At 43.0% G+C, this 26,426-nt stretch overlaps 1 protein-coding gene across 2 annotated transcripts in view; it reads left to right on the top strand.

Moving 5' to 3' along the window:
• Prep (prolyl endopeptidase) overlaps positions 1 to 26,426 on the top strand; it is a 96,847-nt gene that overhangs the window by 34,412 nt on the left and 36,009 nt on the right. For both annotated transcript variants that reach the window (XM_027401900.2, XM_027401901.2), the window contains exons 7-9: positions 9,606 to 9,711; positions 21,412 to 21,603; positions 23,758 to 23,955. In XM_027401900.2, the coding sequence (XP_027257701.1) occupies positions 9,606 to 9,711; positions 21,412 to 21,603; positions 23,758 to 23,955 (496 nt within the window). The remainder of the gene's footprint in view (positions 1 to 9,605; positions 9,712 to 21,411; positions 21,604 to 23,757; positions 23,956 to 26,426) is intronic.

Here is a 26,426-nt window from a genome sequence, read left to right on the forward strand (position 1 = left end):
ACAACAACCAAAACCAAAACAAAGATCCCCAGGAACTCAAATGTGCTGAGACAGTGTCCCCAGCAGGGGGTGCTTCAGAGCAAAGATTGTGGAAATACACAAAGTGAGAAGGGCAGACAGCTGAGTCCCACACTGGGGACCTAATTCTGTGACACTTTATTCTTGAAAGGTTTGGGTTTTTTGTTTGTTTGGTTTTTTTTTTGGTGATCCTAAGTTATAACATTTGTCACATATATCACATTGGCTTGTGATCCCTAATAATTCAAAAATACTCACAAAAATAAATTATACATGTTATACATATGTTCACATGGAAAGTTCACTGCATGCATGTGCGCACACACACACACACACACACACACACACACCATGGAGTCTGCTTTGTGTTGGCCACCTGCCCCTGGGCATGTAGCCTGCCGTGGTGTGGGTGGTATACTCATTGTGGTGGGCTCAATGGTTATGGGCCCCATAGGCTTATATGTTTTAATCCTTGGTCCCCAGTTGGTAGAAGGATTAGGAGATGTGGCCTTGTTGGAGGGTGTGTCACTGGGGGCTACATCAGGCCAGTTGCTCTCTGTCACACTTGTAGATCTGATGTAAGTTCTCAACTACTTCTCCACTGCCTGCCTGCCTGCCCACCTGCCCGCCTGACTTCTCCCTCTCATGATGGCCATCGGCTCACCCTCTGAAACTAATCAAACCCGCAGTTAAATGCTTTCTTTTGTAAATTGCCTTGGCTGTGGTGTCTCTTCATAGAGAAGTACGTAAGACATTCAAAGACAATCCAGTGGAGAAAGCTGATTTTTCCTTTCCCAGCAGGTGTTAGTTGCAAGTAGCTTCTCATTGGGATTTGTGTCCATTCCCTCTTCTTCGTGCTAGGATCATGTCTGGTTTAACCTGTGCAGGTCTTGTGTGCTGTCACAGTGTGTGTGGCTTCATGTGTACACCAGCATTGTTGTGTCTGTCAGTCACCACTTCAGGCTCTTACAGTCTTTCTGCCCATTTTCTTTTTGAGAGAGATAAAGAACATGAAGTTGGTGGGTAGGGAGATGGGGGTAAGGATCCGGGAGAAGTTGGAGGAGGGGAAAGAATTTGATTAACATATATTAAATGAAAAAAATTTAATAAAATAATCTATCTTTACTAATTGTGAGAATTGTATACATGCACATAATAGATTTTGGTCGTATCTACCCACCACTTACTCCTGCATCCCTCCACTTATCCCGCCCCCTCCCAACTGCATGTCCTCTTGTTGTTGTTGTTTTTTATAGCTCACTAATTTAGATTTGTGCTGTGCATACGTTCATGGGCACGGCATCCACTGTCCACCAGAGTGTGGTCAGCCTACCAGGAAATGCACCCTGAAAGAAAAGTGGCTTTCCCTCCCTCAGAAGCTATCAGCTGGCAGTAGCTCCTCTGGTAGGCTTGGCAGCTTAAGTCTGTGCAGGTCCCATGCCTCTGTGAGTTGATGGGTGGGTCTAGTCCTGCCATATCCAGAAGACATTGTTTGGATCCAGCCCTCCACTCCCCGACCCCTGTTGTCTTTCTACTCCCTCTTCTGCAGTGGTCCCTGAGCCCTGGGGTGAAAGAGTGCTCTGTGACATAGATGGTCCATTTGTGTCTGTGCAGTCCACTGAACTTAGCTCTGGACTGTCATCAGTTGTGACTTTTTGCTTAACTGTCCTCTACTGCACAGAAAACAAATAAAAAGCCCTCTCAGATGAGGTCTGAGAGCCTTGCTAGGTCTGTGGGTATAGAGATAGGAACTTAGAGGGCAGTTTGACTATGTCTATTTACAAGATAACAGTTGTAGGTTCTCTTGTGGGACCCTTGAATTCTCCCATCATTGGATCTTGAGAGTATCAGGCATGCATTTCCTCCTGAGGAGTGAACCTTAAATTCAGTCAGAAAGCAGTTGGTTTCCCATAGCATTCTTGCTACTATTGCAGCCATGGGCACATCTTACCAAACTGGTTGTTAATGCAGCCCAGGGTGCATAGCTGGGTAAGACTGTTGATGGCTTTTTTACTCAGCGGCACCCTTGACTGCACAGCACCTCCCAGCCAGCATGCTGATTACTCCGAGGGGAATCTCTGCAGGATGACTGGGAAGATCCAAGGGCTCAGACACCAAACTAGAGATCTGTGTGTGGGCAAGTGAGAAGGCCATACTGTTCCTTACAAATCAGATACTGGTGAGAATGCCTTCTATAGTGGAGGTTAAGTGTCCCCTTTCTGAAGTGCTTGGGACCAATGTCCTTGAGATGTAATATTTGTGTACACGTAATGAAACAATTCAATGATGGGACCTAGCCTAGTTTGCCTTTCTGCTGCTGTAATAAACACCAGGATCCAAACAAACCTGGGGAATGAAATAATTTATTTTCTCTTCCTGGTCATAGTTATCAAAAGGACAGAAACTCACGCAGGAACCTGGGCACAGACCTTGGAGAAACTGCTTATGGGCTGCTTTTGGGCTCATGTCTTCTCCCTTTCTGTACAGCTCAGGCTCACCTGCCTAGGGATGGTGCCACCCACAGTACCTGGGGCTCTCACACATCAATTAGCAATCAAGAAAGTGTCCCAGAGTTTGCCCACAGGCCAGTCTGATGCAAGCATTTTCATTGAGGGTCCTTTCCCAGGTGTGTTTAGTTGATATTAATGCTTTATAACACGTGCATAGCTAAAGTTATTTCTTAATGTGCCTGTACGTTGACTGCCAACTGTCACTTGAGCTCAGGTGTGGGATTTTTCTACTTGTGGTGTAATAACATCAGTATCCCAACATACATTTGCCACAGTACATGTGTGGAGGTCAGAGAGCAGCTATCAGGAGTTAGTTCATGCCGTCCATTATGGTGGTGGTCCTCAACCTTCCTGATGCTGCAACCCTTTAATACAGTTCCTCATGTTGTGATCAGCAACCATACAGTTACTTCATTGCTATTTCATAACTGCAATTTTGCTACTGTGATGAATCATAATGTAAATATCTGATATGCAGGGTATGTGACCCCAAAGGGGTCACGACCCACATGGTGAGAAGCACTGCATTATGGGTTTTGGAGACCAAACTCAGGTTGATAGTCCTGCTTAGCTACCATCTTCATCAAGTGAACCATCTTGCCAGCTCAGAGTTTAGATTTTAAAACTAGAGATGATCAGCCTGTATAGCTATTGGAGGGCTGGTTGACCACTTTTCTCCAGTTCATGAAGGAAGGAAAACAAATGGTAGATTCTTGAATCACCAAGCTTGTCTCCCAGGAAAGAGGGGGAGGGAAGATGGTTTAGTGGCTATACTTTGTCAAGAGATGTATTATTTTATTTTGAATAGGTTATGTTTGTTTGTTGTTGTCAATCCTCCCCTCTTCTCCTCTTATTCTAACTTACCAGGCAATATATCCATTGGTGCTTTGATAGACTCATTTTATCTGCTGTAGTATTGTACTATCTGGGGAACACTGGCTAGCCTGATGTATAACTGCCTGTTAGAAATGTGTAGGTTGGTTGTGCACACTTGTATGCATGGGTGCTCATAGGCCTAACACTGTCTCTTATAACATTCAGGAATCCTATCTGAAAGCTCATCATTTGCATGTAGTTTGGCATTTTAACGTTTTCCTTAATTAAGTACTGGAAACATAATATCAAAATGATGTTGTTATGATTCAAAGCTGCTCCGAGAGGAATAAAATTAACGCTCAAAGCTGTTAAAATCCATTTCCTGCCGCTGTTGGCCTCCAGTTCAAGTGTCAGTGTTTTCCCTGAACCTTTTACACACATGGTTTTCCTATGACAGACAGAAGAAAGTCCCAGCCTATCTTGAAGAAATGCCCATGGACTCAAGTTAAAAATAAACTTACTCATCCGTTTTTCTAAGTGGATAGAATTAAGATTTTATGTCTGTGTTTGGATGCTAACACAGGCTGTGTGACTCTGGTCCAGAAACTACACAACAGCTTGAGTTCTTCTCTGATTAATGATGAATGTTACATTGTTGTATATGCATAAGTGTGTGTTTGTCCTGTTGTATAGTGATAGTATAGATATTTTATAGATAAATCATCAGGCATTTAAAATGACAATTACTTTTCTGTTAATTTCTCCCTTTACTGTGAGATACATGTGGAAAGGCTTGATCATTTAGGTCATTTGGAAACCAGCTCCCCTGACCATGAGCGTGTTAAGACTGGCAATACTGAATTTATCAGCTTTAGATTTCTCTTGAAGCTAGTTGTCAAAGTCATATGGATTTATTTGTAAAAAACACAAATGTCCCATTCTCCAGACACACAGCTCTTATTAGCATGTTAGTAGTGATTGGTATGTCTGTCATCTCTATTTCACAGTCAAATGATCTTAAGGCAGGGCTGCTATTCTCTGAACAAGAACTGCTTGACTGAATCTCTTGGTTTGACTGAATCCCCTTCCTCACCTAGATGAGGCATTAATTGAAGCCATTTGTAAAACTGTTTGTCAGTAGATGCCCTGGTAGATGCTGACTCTTTTAAATCGGTGTGTTATCAGTTTGGGAGTTCATCGGGGCCATTGTATGTACTAGGTTGCCTTCCTTGTTTGTATATTGAACCAGCTTGTTGCACCCTAACAAAATAAATTATGAGAGACATGCTATAATCATCTGAACAGTGTTTATCAGAGGTTGCCTTGGTAACCTTTCTGGCTACACTATAGTGTGGTACCACAGTGTGCACAGTTAAGTTTGTAAATAGACTGTTGTGGTTTTTAGTGACATTGTAGCTCCAGACCTGGTTTTTGATGAACATAAACAAGTTTGGCAATGGTAACAGCCAACACTTGGGAAGGTTTCTCTGGTGAGCATAGGGTATGCCAAGGTAGCAAACCAGTAAGCATGGATGGGGGAGCTTTTCCCATTCTGTTGAGCAGTGTTTTAAGGAAAGTTTGATAGTGGTATCCTGGTGGCTGGACATGGGAGGTTGGGAGCTTGTTGACTCCTTAATGTGTGCATTATTAGCAACAGAGTTGGCATCTCAGTTCCCTACCTGCTGCCTCTTGTCTCCAGTTGATTCAGAGTCCAGGGAGACATGACTGTTTGGATGCCATGGTACTGGGCAGAAGATCCACGGCCTCAGGCTTTCCTGTTATACTGTTATATTTTTTAGGGTGTTGTCTGGCATGCTGTCAGATATTAGATCCTGGAGAACCAAACCAACGCAGAAATTTGTGTCCCGGAAGTTTAATGGGCAGGCTTTGTAAACCTCTGCCTTGCTGGGGAGTGCTGACAGCAGGGAAAAGTGGACTTTGGAAGTACTAAGCAGGTCTTAACCAACCATTCAGAGAGCTCTCTACCAGGCTAACCCAGAGGAGAGTGAGTGTCAAGACCTTTATGACCTACACTAGCCAGGTGTTCTATGGCAACAAATCTGAGAGAATGCATGACCTTGGTAGGGCTGACTTTCTTCCTCTTGAGAGTGAGTCCTGGAGATGTTCTCAGCTGAGAGCAGTCTCCAGCATCTAGTACAGAACGGGGTGAGTGCATTGTACACAGCCTGAGTTCATACTAGACAGCTCTCTGGCAATGATCCCTGATGCTTACACCAGCACACACAGTTGTAAAGATGGAAAGTGTCAACCAACTGACTCCTCCTTAGGAATTGGGATACCTTTTCCCAAAGCATTCTGGGATCTGTGTTTATCATAGCTTCCTGGATTAATTGCTCTTCTCTGGCTGTCATATTTCAGGTTACTCATGTTCACTGGTGTGGATAATTCTGTCTGTCTGTCTGCCTGCCTGTCTGCTTGCCTGCCTATCTGTCTCATACATCTTACCATGCACTCTCAAAAGCCCTGTCCTGGTTTTATGTGTATTCTAGAATTGAGTTCAGTGGCAGCCACTGAATAGCCTCTCAGTAATATTGGTTGAGTAGATGCATCTTCAGCCCCAGCTTCCCTGAGTAGTTGACTGTGTTTGCTGGTTTGCCTTTGGGAGAGAAAATAGGAAGCTAGCTAAAACCTGGATGATCCTACTGAAAACAGCCACCGTTGGGCTCACCAGAGCCCTTTCTACCCACTCTGGGTAAAGGAATATACTTTATTATCAAAAAGGTTTTGCTGGTAGTATATCCAGGTAACTATAACCAAAGCAAGCCGAGTCTTTTCTCCTTTGCTGGGGACTGCAGTGCTAATAAGTGCAGGGCAGTGAACAACTGAGAAACCCCCCGACAAGGGGAAGGAGCCAGGAAACAGGGAGTTAGTTCCCTAAGCTGGGGTTGTAGCTGAGTGGTAGCATACATGCTTAGCCTGCTGAAGCCCCAGATTCAATCCCCAGACAAGAACAAAGAAAGGGAAGGAAAAAAAACAAGATGGTTAGAATTGATAGCTATGGTTTATAAAACTTCTGATTATCGCCGGGCATTGATGGTGCACACCTTTAATCTCGGCACTCAGGATGCAGAAGCAGGCGGATCTCTGTGCATTTGAGGCCAGCCTGGTCTACAGAGTGAGTTCCAGGACAGGCTCCAAAGCAACACAGAGAAACCCTGTCTTGACACCCCCCCCCCAAAAAAAAAAAAAAAAAAAAAAACGAACAAGCTTGTTTCTCAGCTTGGATATTGAAAACCAAGTTATGTTTCGTTCATTTTCAACAGGCCCAGTAGATAGTGTGGTGTTCTTTACTGGTCACACTGGTGTGTATGGTACTAGCTTCAGTTCTCACCCTGCACCACTGGAAAGTGAAATGGGAGAGATTAAATAGCAGTTTGCAGAACTTGGTTAGCAGATAAGTGGGAATGATGCATGTAGGATACCTTCTGCCTCGAGGTGTCTTAGGGACTGCAGCACAAGGACGAAGACCTGAGCACTGCATTCTCACTCAGCTCAAGACAACGAGCCTGCAGTTTGTGGCACCAGATGGTGAAGGTGGGAACTTCCCATGAAGAGTCACCAGGATTTACTTTAGGGCCCCTTGTGGCTTCAGCTGTCTGTCAAGGTGTGTGGATTGACTGGGGCTCCTTAATTCAGGCTCAGCACAACACCCAGGGGCTGGACGCTGACAACTGCTAAAGGCTTGACGAGGCTGGTGACCATGCTCTAACACAGGTAACAAAGCCTTCTGAGCACCAGGAGTTTGGTGGCACCCCAGAGGCTACATGTGTGCAGTTGGACTACAGATCCTTGCCAACTAGGCTGGACAGCAAACCTGGATGGAGCCAGCTGGCTTGCCAGGAAATTAATTGACTCAAAACATTTTGCAGGAAGATTAAAAAGAAAAAAAAAAAAATCCAGACAGTGTTCCAAATACCCAGACTCCAATTCAGAAGTCATGACATGTTTAATGAAGCATAGTAATCCTTAATCATAGGAATAGATTCAGAAATGGCAACGATTTTTAAAAATTATAGGAATAATTTACGAAGGCTCTTAGAAAATGTTAGGGAGGATCAAGTGAAGCACAATGTTTGTTTGGAATGTCAGGACAGAGACGAGAGTGCTCTTAAAATGTAAACGAGGTGAAAATGCAAAAAACAAAACCAACTGTTACTTGTGATAAAATACACAAATGCCGAGATCCAAGAAGCTCAGAAAGTCCAAAGACTGTTACAGCAAAGACCGGTGAAATCGACGTGCAAGTAAATGGAAGTAACAAGAAATTATTAAAAGTTTCCGAATTATAAAACACACCTTACTTAGAGATTGAAAAGTGACACGTAATGACAGCTCTGAGGCAGTGACTCCCCACGTCCAGTGTCAAAACTCCTCCCTTGGGGCCTACCCTAGTGCTCTTTTTTAAAACTACAGGCCTTTGCCGCACATCCTGCCTTCTTTGCTAAGATCTCTTCCTGTTATTCATGACATTTGTTCATATTTATGTGTTTGTCTTCTTTGATAGTTATGACATTTTCCCTGAGTTGTTCACTGATACATCCTTCACATACAGAAGCAAAGCTTAGACATGTCTTTGTATGTATAGATCCTTAGATTGTGTCTATGGAATGACCAGATGAAAGAATAACAGTCGCAAATATAACAACGTTCTCTAGGGAACAAGAACCAGCAGTGTGTGAATGTATATGCGTGTTTATAGACAGAATTTTAGGAAATTGCCTCCATACTGTGGAGGCTTGCCAGTTCTTGAAATAGCCGAGTGAGCTAGCATGTTGGAAACAACAAAGAGTGGTACTTGAGCCCCGAGCAGTCTGCCCCCTGTTCTATTGAGACCCTTAGCTGGTTGAACAAGGTGCACCTCATTATGGAGGGAGGTGTGCTCTTCTCCATGTCTACTCCTTTAAACACAACTTCATCGAAGAGCTGCTGCCACACAAGCATCTGAATCAGTGCATAACCAAATATCTCGTCACTGTGGCATAAAGTTGTCAATCATGTAAGATGGTAGAGGTACTGGGATCACACGCAGTGCAGCCAGGTCATGGCATAAGTTGATACAAGACCCTAATACTATATACTAATACTATATACACACCCAGCAACAGACTACCCGGGAAGCAGTTTAGGTCACAGATATGTTTAAGTTTTTTTTTTTCTACAGAATTGTTTTTAGTATGAAGGAAGTGGAAACAATGTAAATATTCAGTAGGGATAAGGATCGATTGTGTGGTATCCCTAGATTGTATAGCATCCAGCAGGTAAATGTATAAAACAGATTTATGTAGATCAATGCAAAAGATACTGTTTGAAAAATGAGTTATGGAATGACATGCTCACATCAGGCCTGACAGCTCAAAACAATAATATATTACTTGTTGTGTTTTTTTAGGTTTTTATCATAGGTTTTTGTCATGATTCTTTCCACGACCTATGGATATGCTTTTTCACAGTTGAAATTTCCAGAAGCCAGGGCTTCTTACCTCTGATCTCGTGGTAGATTGATTTATACATGAAAAGCCACTCAGTAGAAATGTGCACATGTGGCCCCTGGACTTCCGTATGAGCATCCACTCTGCTCATCCTTACTCATTTAGAACCACAACTCTTAAAATAGGTAACCCATGAACAGATGTAGAAGTCAAATATGTTACTGTTAAAAATATCAAATTACATATTCTTAGATAATAGAGCAGAAATTTAAATAAAAATTATTGCCTTGGCACTTTCTACTTAAATACCTATGTTCTTCTTCTTCTTCTTCTTTTTTTTTTTAATAACTGTATTCTCAGATGCTGAGCTTGGAGTGACGATACTGCATTTGAAGTTTACTTTTTTCCTTAGCATTTTATAATTGGATGTAAAGTGCCCTCCACAGCCTCTTCAACATTTGTTCCCCAGCTGCTGAAATAACTGAGTGAGAGGTTTTAGGTCCTTGAAGGTGTGTGGCCTAGCCTGATTTGTTTGTCATTGTGGGATGGGCCTTGGTTTGTAGCCCAGCCTGGCTTTCTGTCTGTCTGTTTCCTAAACTACTGGATGTGAACCAGCTTCTGACGCATGCCGTCCCTGTCATGGTAGACTGTATCCTCTTTAGCCATAAACCCAGATTAGTTCTTTTTCTCTCCAGGAGCTTCTTGTCTGCTGTCTGGTCATGGTGATGGGAACAGTAATGATACCTACTCTCAGACTGCTGAGAACAAGTCCACGTGACTCAACTTATACACTGTTGTTCTCTCTTTATAGCTATCAGATGATGGTCGCTACGTGTTGTTATCCATCTGGGAGGGATGTGATCCGGTTAACCGACTGTGGTACTGTGACCTGCAGCAGGAATCCAGCGGTATCACTGGTAAGTTATTTAAGACCTACATAATTATCCTAGGATACCACATTAAAAAGCTGGTGTGTCAGCCTTCCAGTTGACTCATCTAGCCATCTTCCTTTCATGCCATCTCAGACCCTACAAGTTTTTGTGCTGTTGCATGTAATAAAGACAAGTAAGATAAAACTGGCTGGCTGCACTTTCCCTGTAGATTGGAGTTAAGCACATCTTCTGCACCTGCTTGTGATGTGGTCCTGTGTGGAAGGTAGAAGCTGAAATATTGGCCTGTAGCAGTTTATAGCCATAGAGTTGTTAGGATACAAACTGTCTCAGCATGTGGTTAATACAAAGGTGGGTATTTACCAGATTAACAGGTAATCATACTCTGGTCCCTCCTGAGCCATGTACACAGTGTCAGCCTGCTTTTGCTTTCTGAAGCCACATATATCACCATAGTGAGCACAGAACCAGCCTATTGAAAATTGAGGGCCCTCACCGGGCAGATGGTACTAGCCTTTAACCGGCACCCAGGAGGTGGAGGTGGGATAATCTGAGTCTGAGGCCAGCTGAGCTGGTGGCTCTTTGAAAGGTGATCTGCTGTACTAACACCAGGTATTAACGCTTTCAGCTCCATAATTTACTACGTTCGACCAGCCCTGAAAATCAATCGCATAAACTACCTACCAGATGCCTAACAAATCAGTTAGTGTAAAAACTGTGATTATTTCAGAGATGCTTAACATGGGAATCATTTCTTTGCCTCTTTAATAGTACCCAACGTTCTGATACAAAGATATTTCCTTTTGATTGGGTATTACATCACTTACACTGCTGAGCAAGGCCCACATGCTGTCATTCTGCCTATCACAGAGCAAACATAGCCATGTAGCAGGATGGTCAGTAATTTATTATACCAGTGCTATACATAGTATACATAGTATACATAGTGTACATAGTATACATAGTGTACATAGTAAAGCTATTTGTTTTATTTTAAAAGGTGGAGACACCTATTGCAGTTTAACAACTATGGCCACCACATCAGTGTTCACATTCTCTGTAAGGAGCAAGCCACTACCCACCATAGAGCTGACCAAACCTGTGGAGATTGAGCCCAAATGAAACATTGTTGCTGTCCTTGCACACAAACACGAATGTGTGTTTCTTAGGTGATAGAAAGCATTTGGGATTCCCCTGGCTTATTAGTAATCCCAGTTCCAGTGTTACTTCTCAAGAGAGAACTGTTTGAACTGTCATCATGTCTTTAAATTATTAAATGGGCTTATGCTATTAAAGGGTGAAAGCTAACAAATTAAAAAACACGCATCGCTTAATTTCATGTAGGGAAGGAAGTTCCATCCTCCTTTGTACACTGAGCTGCAATTGCTGGCTCCACGTTAGTAGCAGATAGCAGTGTTGTGTTTATGAGGTAGCTGGTTCGTACATGGTTTGTGGGTGTGTGTGGGGGAGAGGCAGTGATGGGTGGGGAGAGAATGACTGTGAAAGAGGACTGCCACAGGGACTTGGCTCGTGTGGTTGTGGGAGCATACAGGCAAGGATATGCCCTGTGGGGCTGCTTGTCAGGAAGGTGAGCCAGGCCAATGCTCTTGTTCCCAAGTGGAATCTCTTTTCTGGGGATACCTCATGTCCAACTGTTTGACTTTCAAGAACAGTATTCCGTTTTTTACTTTAATCACATCTGCAAAGCACCGTGACAGAAACACCTAAGTTAGTGTGTTTGGTTAACTAGAGACATTAGGTTGTCTAGGTCTATGCCGTGAATTCATGGGAATCCATATAAAGAACAGTAGAGCAAATGGCTTCTATGACACTCACCTGAGTTCACTGTTTCTGTACGGTTACTGAGCTGGACTGTTGGAGATCAATGCAAGCAGGTCATCGTCCAGCCCTACTGTCGTATTCCCAGAAGCCAGCTGACTTCTGAGTGACTTTCGGGGTGGGCAGAGCCAAAACTGTGAGCTGTTATGGATGAGCCTTCCGCAGTGACAGCTGCCAGCTTCCTGGGTAGTGCAGGGCTTGTCATCTTTTTTTATTTTAGGTATTAATTTTATCTAAAGCTTCATTTGCTATATATACATATGGGTGTTTTGCCCACGTGTGTGTCTGTGCCAGTAGAGCATGCTGGATCCCCAGAACTGGAGTTATGGACAGTTGTGAGCCACCATGTGTTGCTGGGAGTCAAACTTGAGCTCTCTGGTAAACAACCACTTGCTCTTTACCACTCAGCCATCTCTCCAGCCTCATCTTTCTGTGGTACTGCCTCCCTGGCCTTACAGCAGTGGATAACAGAAATCCCACAGTGTTTGGGATTGACTACTAGCCCACTCAGTTTCATACATAGGTTCAAATGTCAGTTGCATGGGACGGTGGTAGAGGCATCTTGTTTGTTATTTTTGTATTAATCACTGGTTCACTGTGAATCAGTCACATAATTACAGCAGATTAAAGGAACAATAGTTAGTTATTCCTTGAAGTCCATGTGCATGGATTCCAGGACTCCTGGCAGACACTGGAATCTACCAGCCTGTTCCATTAAATGTCATAGTGTTCTCACAGAAACTCCCGTACTTGTCTGTGTTTCCCACCATCTCTAGACAGTGTGAATGCTGTGTAGACGGTTGCTGCTGTGTATTGTATGGAAGTGACCCAGTGTAATGTTCAGTACAGATGCCGTTTTTCTTTAGTGTGTGTTCAGTCTGGCAGATTAGATCAGGTGCTGTGAATCCCCCGGCAGTTAATGCTGTGTCGTGTGTACTTAGTTAATGAAGAGTTAAGTCAGCAGACGGGACTGGTGATTGTTATTACTTACATGGTTCACTTTAATTACAGCAGAGTGTCTTGATTTGAAGGTTGTTTTTCCCTTTCAGGGGATCCATGTCTACTAATGGGGAAAGCTAATACCTGTTTTACAGGGAATTACAAGTAGTGGTGAAAGCTCAGGGAAAAGGGCTGGCCCAGGTTTGGGTTCCTGGCATACAGAGAGCTGTCCTTCCCTCCTGCTCTTCCTTGATGGAAGTGGATTTTGGAATCACAACACTGGTTTTAGATAACAGAACAGAAGGTTAAGGACATACTGAGAGGTGGTTTGTTTTATTTTTAACTCCTAATCATCAAAGTTACTCCACATACAACTTTTGGTCTTTAATTTGTTTACTGTAACAGATTCATACTCAGAAGAGTTTCTGTGTGTCTCTGGGTGACTGGTGGGAAGGGTCTCATTGTGTAGACTGATGTTCAGGGGTCTGTGTCTAATTGGTCAGAATGAATACCTCGCCCTTGCTCCTTATCTGCTCCCCCATTTTGTCATGCTGTTTAAGAGGAAGAATAGACAATTGAACTCAAATGTACCGGTTACCTTAAATGTTGGTGAACTAGTCAAGAATATATGCTAACTAAAAATTACATAGAATGTTAAGAAAAGCAAAACCAAATCTCCACTTCTATATTACCAAAACCAAAGTATTCCTTTTGATAACTTTAACGCCCCTTCCCTCCTCAGAGACAGAAAAAAAAATATACGAATTTTTCAAATAAATTAATTCTTTATTAAGACATTACAAAGTAGACTTCCTTCACAAGTGAGTAATTTTTCATCTGTGAGCCGCATGATCCTAGACATCACTGCCTTTCACCCTCTGATTTCTGTGTGTGTGTGTGTGTGTGTGTGTGTGTGTGTGTGAGAGAGAGAGAGAGAGAGAGAGAGAGAGAGAGAGAGAGTGCATGTGTGTGAGCGTGTGCACTTGAGTGTCCACAAGTGTATGTGCATATGTGTAAGTGTATGCCTGTGTATGTGAGTATGTGTGCATGGTGTGTGAGTGTGTGTACATGTCTGTGGTTGTGTATGTGATTATGTACACATGTGTATGTGTTATGTGAGTGTGTGCATGTGTGTGTGAGTATGTGTACATGTCTGTGGGTATGTACGTGTTTGTGTGTGTGTTGAGTGTCTGTGTGCATGTGTATGTGAGTGTGATGTCTCCTGATAGCTGCACCAGCTTGTGGCAGATAACTACTTAAGGTCCCTTTAAAGACCAGTGTCCAGATACCATGCTTGATAAGATGCTCCCCTTCTGTACCAATAATAAAATTTATATTTATGCTGTGTTTTTTAACTTTTGAACCCCTTTTATTAGGTATATCATAAAAATTGTGCATTAATGCATAAAACACCAATGGTTTGGGGAAGTCATCATTTTTAAATTATAAAGACTTTTCTTAGGAAAATGCTGTGTGTCACAGTAGAGGCAAATTAGATTTTAAAAGAGGACTACTAACAGCTCATTCTGTCCAGAGGCATCACATTCCATTTTCATTTCTTGAAGAATGCTGGGGTAACTGGGGTATTAAATTCTGCATTTGTAACCCTTCCTGGGACCAAGTTCAGAGTTTGACATGCAGATCTTTCCTTTAGTCCTCACAGCCTCTCCCTGATTAGCACACTGTACTTACTCTCCCCAAGGGTTTGCAAGCTGGAGTTACTTCACAGCACCCTTTAAAGACACAGATGTATACGAAGGAAGAGGGATGGAAAAAGGATAAATAACACTGAGCATATTTTTAAGGATTTATTTACTTAATGTACATTGAGGTTATGCCGCATGTGTATCTGTGTGAAAGTGTCAGATACCCTGGGACTGGAGTTACAGACAGTTCTGAGCTGCCATGTGGGTGCTGGGAATTGAACCCAGGTCCTTTGGAAGAGCAGCAGTTAAGCTAGAGAAGCTATGTTATTTTATATTATCTAAAGTTACAGTGTGTGTGGCTTAAATGAAATTATACCATGGGATGATAATGCAACCTCCCAAGATCCATAGACCATCTAGTAAAAATCCTAATAACAGCCATGCAAACCCTCCTTTTGAGTGGCTGGTCCGGGAAGTCCAAGAGATTCCCCAAACAGTACATCTGCTGTTGCCTTTGCTGCCTCCCAGAAATTTAAGGTAAATACCTATGGATATAGGACTTGAAGGAACTGAGCTGGGTCTGATCCTGAAGACTAGTGTTCAGAATCCTAGAAGGTGCTATGCAGGCCCCCAAAGGAGAGAGCAGTAAGTAGTCCTAACCAGTTATGACACCTGATAATCACAACAATAATCAGTATGGGAAAATATTTCCGAAGGGGCAATAGTGGCTCTTATATCCTGGCAGTAACCAACAGCCATCTAATTGGATTTGTGAGTTGGGCCATTGAGTAGGAGGGAATTCCTGCCTTTTACTGTAAACTTAGCCAACTACTCATGGCTACTGAAGCCATGGAACCTAGAGGAGAATGAGGAGAACCTACTACTTCCAATTTGTCAAGCCAGTGTGATTTCTAGCTGCTTTCTAAATACTTGCCTTATATTCAGAGTGTAGGTTTCACTAAAGTCTCATTAAGAAACTTATTTTTGCAGCAGACAGACCATTACAGAAAACCACAATTGGTTGAAATTTAGAGAAATGCTAAATTTGGAGTGCCTAGTTACAGTTGATACCATCTACAACACAACCCCTATACCTAAGATTCAGGGAACACTGTCAAAGAGGAGAGGGTGGAAAAGTTGGATGACCCAGAGGACAGGACACTTGCCTCAAGATTGTGTCTATGTATGATAGAGAAGGTGCACCCAGGAATCTCAATGTGGCCTCTTCGAGAAGACCTAAACATTGACAGTAGTTGATGTGTCAGTGTAGATGGGGGAAATCTCAGGACCGCTAGATGATTGGTGAAAGAGGGGTTTCAGTCTTCCCAGGGGTGTGCTCCTACGTGGTTATACAGTACCAAAGGTAAGCCTCGAGAGGATATACACACAAGGGACACTTAAAGAGACTCCGAAGGTCATATTTATATGTGTGTGAATAACAACAGTAATTAAAGAAAAAGAGGCCTTGAATGGGGGGGGGCACTGCAAGAGTTGGCAGGAGGAGGGGAAGAATGTAAATGCAACAGACATAAAATTAAACAAACAAAGATGCAGGTTCAGGACAGCATAAAGAAGTCCCTTACACTCAGGGGGTGGAGACTTCTCCCCACTCAGCCTCAGCATCTGATGTCACCTTGAGTCTGTTACCCTTGGGTCGTGACAATCCTGTATAGTTTTTGTAAAACATAGAAGCATCTTAATTCTATTATTAGAGATCTTCATACATTTTCCCATGAGATGTAGTTAATATCATTAATCATTTTTAAAGAACAAAATAGAAGTGTGTCCCTTGCTCTAAAAAAGCCATAAGAGGATTTATTTTAAGTTAATTTCTACCCAGTAAACAAATCAGTCCCCAGTGAGAAACAGGCTTAACAAAAAGGCCATGTTAACTTTATGGTGAAGAGCTTTAGAGATAGAATTCTTTTGGCCTCTCAGAGTGAACAATGGCACTTACAGACAAAATGAGCAAACTCTGAAAGGGTTAATGAGTTAAGCCACGTCTCTTTTGTAAAAGTAATTTTCATGTTGTCCGTTTAAATCAACAGGGTTCTCACTTGTAAACAGCAAAAATGAAAGAGCCCCCATGGTGTAGCCAGAATGCCTTTTTTTATTTAATTCATTTTTTTTTTTGAATTACTTCCTATTTTTCCATCAAGCCTCTGGAGCACAAAGGGATTTCACAGGCTTCCTTTTGAAATGTGCTGCCCAGTGAGAGCCTAGCCCTTAAACTGGTTTTTCAACATGCTACCATAGCATATATTTGCAACCCATATTTATTGCTGTTGTTTGTTTGTTTGTTTTTTTACTGTAGCAAAGAAGTGGAAGAAACCTAGATGTTTAACAACAAATGAATGGATCATGAAAATTTGGTATATGTACCAAATGGAATACTATTCAGTGCTAAAGAAAAATGGGTTCACAAACTGCAGGAAAATGGATGCAGTCAGAATGTGAGGTCATACAATCTCAGAAGGAAAAAATGCAGTTTTGTCATAGGGAATCTAGCCTGTAATGTGTGTGTGTGTATGTGTGTGTATCTTTGTTTAAATAAATATATTTTATGTATATTTAAGTATATCTTATATATGTTTAAACAAACATACATGGGTGCAGTATAATATGTAGAAAAAGAGAATAAGAAAGGCTAAATATTAGGGGATGCTGCAATGAACACAAGTTAGGAAGAAGATATAAAGCTAATTATTTTTCTAGTTCTAACTCTGCCATGGCTTTTTCAGTTTTGTTGGTAGTTAAAGTATGTAAGACATATTTGTAAGAGTGTAAAAGCCAGTGCGAAGCTCCACAGCTGCAGCACGTGTGTGCTTACTGTGTAGACCCTCGTTGAGATACATATGTAGACTTTGGGTCTGCTCAGTTTCTGTGTGTGATGTTTTTTCATTCCAAAGGTTTTGTTTTATAATAGAGTTAATTTAAATTAAAACATTTTCAATCTTACAGCTGTTTTTATACAGATTTCAGCCACAGCTCCTTATTCTGATGAGCCACAGACTCACCATGTACATTTATAGCTAGTCAGCTCTTTGGGATGCAGTGACACACCCACAGGCTTATCTGAGGTGTTGGTGTTCGGCAGAGCCTGATTATTTGAATCACTGCCTCTCTTCAGGCTTACCTACATGTACTGCAGAGCCAGAGGACTTTCCTGCAGTGTCTTAGGTCTATCATATGCCAGTGTTTTTCGGGTGGTTTGGGATCTAATAGATACCACTGTCTCCATGGCCTTTTCAAACAGAAACCATAGAAGGTTATGCTGTGAAATAAATTTTCACATCAGTAAATACTTTATTGGCAGAGGGATAGTTAAAGAATGTAACATTTCACTGGATCAAGATTTGCTGTCCACAAATGTCATAGTCCAAGAAATAGTGTTTTATCATTTTTACTATAAACAAATGAAGCTTTATGATTATCTTCAAATGCTTGATTGGCAGCTAATGAGTTTACTTACATTATTGTTCTAAGACATGAGGGTGTGTGTGTGTGTGTGTGTGTGTGTGTGTGTGTGTGTGTGTGTGTGTGTGTTATAAAGCCTTGTGTTATAGGAACAAGTTACGGTCGCCATAGAGTGGATCACCTACTGAGTACTTGTTTGAGAGGAGCAATTTACCACTTAAGACGTTAAAGGGTATAATTGTACCTCATATGCAGTTTAACCTCGTATGAAACATAATTGTAAGGTCTGGATGGGAGTTTGTCTGAGTATGTACTCTGAGTAGCCTTTGAACTGAAACAGCTGACGTACTGTAAACACTTAGGCAGGGCTTTCCAAATACATTGTTGTTGGCAGAAAGGGAACAGAAATCATAGAGAACAGGAATGGAGTGAAAGCGGGATCCCAGAGACAGAGACTGGCTTGTCTCAAGTGTTTCTGCTGGGGAAGGAGGTGGACAGTTTGCTTCTTCATGGTTGAGACTTGGTGCAGGAGTGATTGATAGGTAAAAGACCCAGTCGTTGAAGGTCCATGGTATATACTAAGGAATTGTACCTCGGCATTAGTGATGGAGCCATAGACAAAATAAGCATTTTCCTCAGATGCATGAGAGGCACATGGCCCTTCATATGGAGTCAGCAGTGAGACCTCTGAGGACTTGAACTCTACATGCCAAGAATTTAAAGTGCTCTGGTGTTGGCTGTATTGGAAGAGGCAAGCAAAAGGAAATGCAGACCCTCCCTGGAAGATTGCCTCTTCAACCCAGGCCCCAAGAGATCCCCCAAACAAGGTTCCAAAGGATATCAGCATCACACAGTCAAAAACTATCATAGAGAGACATTTGCCATCATGAGAATGAGTCCGTAGACACACCAGAGTGGGATCATAAGTTTCCGACTGTGAAGTTTGCTAAACACACTTAACAGATAAACCATCAGTATGCTGCTGCTATTAAAAAAAACAAACAAAAACCTTGGATGTATAAGCAAGAAATAAAGACTGTAAATGACCATCAGATTAGAAAACAACTAGTACTTTTAATAGAGCACATGACCATTATCTTTATGAATACAGCTATTAAAGAGGAGATTAAACACAGTAATGAGATTTAGTGAAAGAGAATATAAATATAAAGACATTCCTAAAGTGCAGCCCACCAGAAAGTGGAAAAATATGAAATACTGGACAATGAAGAACAAACTTCTATAAATGATAAAACTACAGGTTGGGAGCAACCTCTGTGCAGGGAGCAGCTTAGGGAAGCTAACAAGGTGATGCCAGGCTGGTCTAAGAGATGCATGAGAATGATGTGGCAAGCTCAGTAAACAGCAGACTATACTTTAAAGCAAGGTGTATTACTAGAGATAAAGCTTCATGACCATAAACTCCTCCAATGAGTTTCATGGTAATTCTGGGGGTAGTAGCTAACAGACCTCTAAGTCTAGGGAACACACACAAGTTAAAATGGCCTCACGACTGTTAGACACAATCATTTGGCCTTTCTGTGGCGGAGACCATGAATGGTGCATTGACCTGAGCGGTGTGACTAGGGAATGACCCCAGGCTTATTTGACACATATAACCCAGTGAGTTCAGAGTGTTCTTCGGTTATGTCTGGATGTAGTTTGAAGTCAGAAGACTATTAGTAAGTTGACAAAGATTAAAATAAGATCAGATGTGTTCTCTGAGCACAGTAAAATTTAGGCAGAAATCAAACAATAACCAAAGGCTGAACAAACCCCACTAAGTGCTATCCCATGAAAGATGCAGAGGAATGCTTGTGTGATGACAGTAAAAGGACAGTTGTGGAAGGAGGCAGGACTGCAGTGTTGTGAAAGTGCATGTGAGGGACAGAGTCGGGTTGGTCAGCGTCCCCAAGAAGTTCCTGCTTTCCTGTCCTTACACTGTCTTTCCAGCTGAGTCTCAGAATGACATCACACTCCCTGCCAGCCTTAATATTACCCATTTCCAATGGGACTCTGTGTCTCTTTGAAATATTAATTCTTCACACTGAAGGCTGTGATATGTTTTATTTTAATGTTTCCTTAGAAAAAGCTCTAGGGTTTTGTTTGCTTGTTTGTTTCTATGTGGACCCCACATTTCATGGTAGGTGTTCTAAGCTTGCCTCTGCTATAAATGAAGCCCCTCTCTCTGTGTTTTTTACTGGTTATTGCCAACATTTAGGAAAGCTTTAAAGTTTTACTGCTGGTTTTATTGGTTTTAGTTCAAATTACTTTAAAATTATTGCACTAAATTTTTATTGTAAATATGCTAACAGTTTGAATTTTCTTTGTTTCCTGTGATTCTTAGTTGATGGTTGAGGAAATAAGCTAAACAGAGAATAAATAGATCATTCAAAATCCTGCAGCTAGCCAGACATCCTTTAATCCCAGCACTCAAGAGGCAGAGGCAGGCAGATCTCTGTGAGTTCAAGGCCAGCCTGGTCTACAGAGTGAGTTTCAGGATAGCCAGGAGAACTGTTCGACAGAGAAATCCTGTCTCAAAAAACAAAAACAAACAAAGCCACGTAGCTAAACAGTGGGAGAGCTGGGATTTTGATCCAAATATGTCTGAGCACAGGACTGGGTCTCCTGTGTTGGAATTACACTTTCCTTGATATGTTTAATTCAACAACACAATATGTAAAGGTATTCTGTGGGTGCAAATAAGGCACGAGTGTGAAATACTTACTGAAGACGATGGGACAGAAATGAATTGTCCAAATTAAAATGGAAGTATCCTGTGGAGTTGAAGCCAGGGGATTTTTAGAGAATATCTAGAGTTCTTTCATGTATAAATTTTTTAAGATGTTCACTAAGCCTGTGTATCAGGTACATTGTGAAACTGGTGTCTTCGGTGAGCTTCTAATCATTAAAGGTGGTACTCAGAGTCATTCCAGGATCACAGAAAATATAATTAAGATGTTTAGTGATGACCACTCCACACCAGTTCTTAGGAATAAAGGACTGCAAAGTGTTTCAGCTTCATTCACTAGTTTTATTTGTATCCACAAAGTACCTGCAAGCTGTGTATGAAGTAGCAAGTAAAACCCATAAGGAATCAGCTGTTAAATGCATAGCTCTCTTGAGATAAATGCCACCACAAGAGGTAGCCAACCATTTGAGAGTGGGCCAGGCAGAGGGCACAGCCTGTGGCATGCCTGAGAACCCCTAGAGCTCAGGAGGTGAGGCAGGAGTTGGAATGTGCCAAGTTGGCTTAGGTGGGACTTGTGTTGTATGGGGACTTTCTTCAGAGTGTGATGACAAAGGCACCATTGCGGACCAGGTTAGGGTATTAAGACATCATGCTGGCTGGAGTAGAGTAAATCAAGAGTGGCCATGGGAAACCAGGCAGAAAGCTAACACTACAGGCCAGAGTTCTCAGACTTGGCACTGCTTGACCTGTTCAGCAGCATCTCTGATCTCTGCCACTAGATGGCAGTAACAGTCCTCACTTCCTAAGTCACAGCAAACAAAATTATCTGTAGACTTCAAATGCTGCTTGGTATTGGCCTGTCTGTTGCCCTGGTTGAGAGCCACTGTGCAGACCAGGTGGTGGCTGATGAGGACATTGTAGGGTGGCAGGAAAAGTGGAAAGCCAGGCTTTGATTTGAGACCTGCTCAGAAGACAATTTAGTAGGTGTGTGGTAGGGCGGGAGAGATGAGGTCCTTAGCACCAGAGTTTTCAAGCGCTCCTTGGCATCCACTCATAGCTAGCCCTTGCTCATTCTAGTGTGTTGGAGCTCTCAGTGCCATCTGTGTCTTGTGCTTTATAAAGAAAAGAGTCCCTTGGGACCTGTATCATTTCTTACAGTGTCAGGGGTGACAGGAATGTGTTGTCTCTTCCCAGGAATCCTGAATTGGATAAAACTGATAGACAACTTCGAAGGAGAATATGACTACGTGACCAATGAGGGAACAGTGTTCACATTTAAGACGAACCGCAATTCTCCTAATTATCGTCTGATCAACATCGACTTCACGGACCCTGACGAGTCTAAGTGGAAAGTGCTTGTCCCAGAGCACGAGAAAGACGTCTTAGGTGAGAGCAGTGGGTGTTGGGAAATCGGATCTGTATGATATCAACAGGTTGGTCCACCTCACGGCCAGGTGACTGATGCTCAGTACAGAACCTTGGCTTGTAATTATTAGGAATGTCGTGCTTAAACAGTGCACACTGTTGAAAAGAATGACAGCTTTTGTGTCATCTTTGGCTCTTTGTCACCACCTCTTGTATATGGGAGGGTGGCTTTCCAGCCATCTTTCTAGAAAAGGGAATAGACTGCCTGTGTGTTTAATTGAAATCCGCTCAGGCATTTGGTCATTTTATCAAAAATGATAGGCTGACTTAAAACTGAGTGCAGGTAAACTGAAATTATCTAGACGACTCACTAGTCTGGAGAGTATTTTTACACAAAAGCGTTCAGTACTTCAGACCAATGGAGGTTTGCTTTGGGAAGTGTGCCTCTGTGTTAAGTTGAATGAGGAACTCTAAGGCTATTCAGAAGTGTATCATATTTAGTGGAAAACTGGCCAGGCGGCAGAATATCCCGTTCTCAGCTAAAGCACAGCTTCGGTGTTCTCTAGTGCATTGCACATGTGTGCAGCCATGAAGATCCAGGTTCACAGCTGGACCTGTAAGAAACTCCTTCTCCCTGTCTACCAATTTCTGACACTGCTGGAGTGAACAGCGGAGAGCTGATCTCAGGGTCACAGGTTCCCATGGGCACTTCCCACTGTGTCTTTTTCTACAGTTTCTGAGGTTCTTGAGGAAGTGGGGTTTTCTTGGGCTTCTCCTCAGCCTTGGGGCTTGGGTTGTACCCCTCCACCATCTGGTATTAAGATCCCTACTTCAACCCCCAAACCAGTGTCAGACGAGCCCCGGCAGCCCACCAGCTCTTTCCTGCACAGTTCACAGCTGCAACTCAAGAGTCCCAGCTCAGCCCAGGTTTCCCACTAAGGTAGCAGCTGGTCCTGCCTTCTAGATCCTGCCACAGTGTAGACATGTGTCAGGGAGCTGTCAGAGTAGAAGCTTAGTAAGTAGAAGAGAAAAACCCTGCTCCTCAGCATGGGGAGAGACCCTTACAGCATGCCAGGAGCACCCTCCTGTCTTCCCCCAAACCATCTACTATGCATTCTTCTATATTTGAATGCAGGATTTGTAGAGAATACCTGAGCTAATCACCTTATAAGAAGGAAAGGTTGGTTCTGACTCTTAGTTTTTGAGGTTCCGTTCATCATGGATTTGCTCTGTTGCTTCTGGTGAGCCTTAGTGGGAATTCTAACTTACCTCAGTACAGTCAGAAGTAAACCAAGAGAAGGAGGGAGGGCTGGGGCCTCACACCTTCCAGGACACAATCCCATATAACTAACTTCCTTCCACTTTAGAAGGCTTACCTTCTTCCCCGATCCTATGGACTGAGGACCAAGCCTTCACACACAGTCCCAGAATTCTGTGCAGCAAACTAGAGCAGCAGGGATATTTGCAGCCACATGTCTAGTGTCCTGTCTGCAGGAGTAATGCAGCCAAGGGGAGCCATGAATGCAACCTAAACACTGTGCGGTTCTCAAGACTGAACTTTGTTTTGTGGATGTTGTCATGTTACACTGAGTGCCAAAGATGAACATGGCAGCTGTCACTGTGCTGAAGATTGGATTAAAACAGGTCCTAAAATGACTTCAAAAGTGTCACCACAGCACACACAATAAGGACTTCATGAGTGACATTTGTGGTGATACATTATTTATGATTTATTAAAGCTTGCCTGAGGATTCAGAAAGCAAAGCTAGCCCCAAGCCATAGATAGAGCCAGGCAGAGGTGGCACACACCTTTAATCCCAGGACTCAGGAGACAGACAGATGGATCTCTCTGAGTTCAAGACAAGAGTGAAGAGTAACAGCTCACCCCTTTGATCCCAACACCTGTGATCACATGCCTTTAATCCCAGCACTAGGGAGGTAGAGACAGGATATGGCTGGGTCAAGAAAGGAATATGAGGAGGAAGAGACAGGAACACAGCTTTTGCCTCTGAGGATTCATGGAGATAGCATTGTCTCTGAGGGTTCATGGAGACAGGACAGCCCTGAGAGCTACTGGCCGGCTGCTTTGTTTCTCTGATCTTGAGCTCGAAGCCCAATACCAGTCTCTCTCTGATTTTCAAAGCAGTATTGGGTTTTCTGTCCGTGTCGTTTCAGAGTGGGTAGCTTGCGTCAGGTCCAGCTTCCTGGTCTTGTGCTACCTCCACGATGTGAAGAACATTCTGCAGCTTCACGACCTCACCACAGGTGCTCTCCTCAAGACCTTCCCTCTGGACGTGGGCAGCGTGGTGGGGTACAGTGGGCGCAAGAAGGACTCCGAGATCTTCTACCAGTTCACGTCCTTTCTGTCCCCAGGTAAGGGCTCTGCACTGGTGGTGCGGTGCAGTCTTCTGGGAGATGGCCATGTGATGGTGTTTGTGCTAATGCAGGCTGGACTGTAGACAGAGCCACTCAGAGCAACTTTTCAGGACCAAGGCAAAAAAAAGCTATGTTCTCACTGACATCTGCTAGAGCAGCAGTGTCGCCTGTTCTCAGTGTCAGCAAACATCACCCTTAGTCCAGGCCTTGATCTTCGCAAAGATTCACAGTGCCAGGTAACAGCGACACCCAGCATACAAACAGCCTCAGAGTAAACTAATTCTAAAAGTGCATGAAAAAAAAAAAAAGCATGTTATCTTGGATCTATTGGGAAAGGAAGATACTTTGAGGGTTAGCTTTTACACTTCCTGGTATGAGGTAATTTTCCCCAAGTAAAATGATTCCTATTTATACTTTCTTCGAAACTGTTCACATTCATCTTGCTTTGTATAGAGTTGTAGCCACATTTACACTGCTCCAGGAGTCTGCTCAGCTGGCATTTGTAGCTGACCAGACAGACCCTGTCTTCAAAGTAGTCTGGCTGAAATGCACCCTCACTGTCTTGGTCATTTGTCCGGCTCCTCGGGAGCACTTTCTGTCCCTCCGATTTTGTCACCATCATTTGCTGGTAGATGAAGCGGTCTATGGAGAGAGATTGGCAGGTGACAAAGTGACTATCATCCTCAGGATTTGACCAGATTCCTTAGTACCTCATCTGGATGCAATTCTGTTTGTACCTCTGAGCCCCTAAGAAATCTTAGTGTCATGACCGGCTGCTGACAGTGCTGTTAAACCCAAGAGAGTGATGTTCTGTCAGTAGGTTGGGAGACATCAGGTTTCACTCCCCAAGTACCTTTCAGGGGATTGAGAGGAGCTAGGATAAGAGCCCCAGACTTGGAAGTCGGGAACCCTGACACCCCACCCCCCTTTCCTGGAACTTGGAGCTCAGCAGTAACCAATGAGCAAAGGGGGATATTCCCATCCCTTCTGTCACAGGGCCCACATTTTATTCTCAAGCTTTCACTGGTTCTAGACATTTTACTTTAAACTCTCATGTCTTCAGTCATTTAAATGAATGAAGGACAGAATGAGGATGATTCATCTGCTCTTAATAAAATCCAGGATCCCCAAGGCCCGTAACCTCCTCCAGTGACCCGTGTGACCATTTTGTTTGTTTGTTTGTTTGTTTGTTTGTTTAGGAACAGGCTCATCATTATCTGGGGAAAAGGGCTTGATGTCTGTCCCAGTGGGAAATGAAGTCTGTGTGCCAAGTGAGGAAATGCTGCCTGTAGCTGTAGCTGTGAAGGCTGGAGAGAAAAGTGTGCTCCTAGTTACATGCTACTGGCTGCTTCTGAGAAAGCCTTAATTTGTTTCTGTAGTGCTCTGTTTGTCTCCCTGTCTCCTCTCACCCATTTCCCCTGTCTTTCCCTTCTCTCTTAATGTAGTTGGTACTTAAAACCAGAGAATGGGCTTTCCAGACTCAGGCTGTCTAAAGCCAAGTGCAAAGCAGCCATCAAATAATTAGAGTTCTCAGGAAAGCAAGAGTCTCTGTGTATATACACATCCATATACAACAGTGCTTGAAAGGTTTTTCTGTGCCAGTCTGTAGATTAGCAGTCAGTGGCAGAGGCGTGAGATAAGCACTGTATATACCCCACTATGAGCATGGGGTACATACAGAGAGGGCACCGACTGACTTCATGGGTTACATGGGAATGACACGTCTCGAGCCCACACCGTTGTTGACTTTTGCACAGGTGCCAGGGCAGTCTGGAATAGGATACAGTGACTCCTGTGACACAGACCACTTAGTACCTGAACTGATTAGTTTTGTACTTGTGGAAGTGTAGGGGTTGCCTGAGGTTAGCTTCAGCCAGAATTGAGCTTTGGAATAAACCAGCTTAGGCCTAGCTCTGGGAGGCAAAGAGGAAAAAGCGTTTTACACATGGTTTGGAAAAGATCAAAGCTTTTAAGAGCCTTGGCTTTTGTGTTTTGTTTCCTTTTTATAGCACTGACTCGCCTTGTGATAGCAGATAAGACACCTACCTGAGTATACGACCCCAGTGCCCTGTCCATCCTCTGTCTACACCAGCTGCTCTCCTTGTCTCTGTCCATCCTCTGTCTACACCAGCTGCTCTCCTTGTCTCTGTCCATCCTCTGTCTACACCAGCTGCTCTCCTTGCCTCCATCCATCCTCTGTCTACACCATTGTGTGCATTTATACAGAACAGAGGGAAGTATGGGACACTCTTTAAATGACAACCAGCCTCTGTCATGTGTTCATCTCACTCTGCTTTTGGAATTGATTTTCAGCTTATCTGAATAAACAGGAATGTAGAATCCATCTCCTCTTCTTCATCTGTCATTAGGGAATTTAATTCCAGTTCCTGGTGGCTTGTCTGAGTTCACTGAGCTCTTAATTCTAGCTCCTAAATCCTTCATTATTTGTGGTGACATCAAGGTGAATC

Source organism: Cricetulus griseus, chromosome 2, assembly GCF_003668045.3.
Source record: "Cricetulus griseus strain 17A/GY chromosome 2, alternate assembly CriGri-PICRH-1.0, whole genome shotgun sequence".
Taxonomy (NCBI): domain Eukaryota; kingdom Metazoa; phylum Chordata; class Mammalia; order Rodentia; family Cricetidae; genus Cricetulus; species Cricetulus griseus.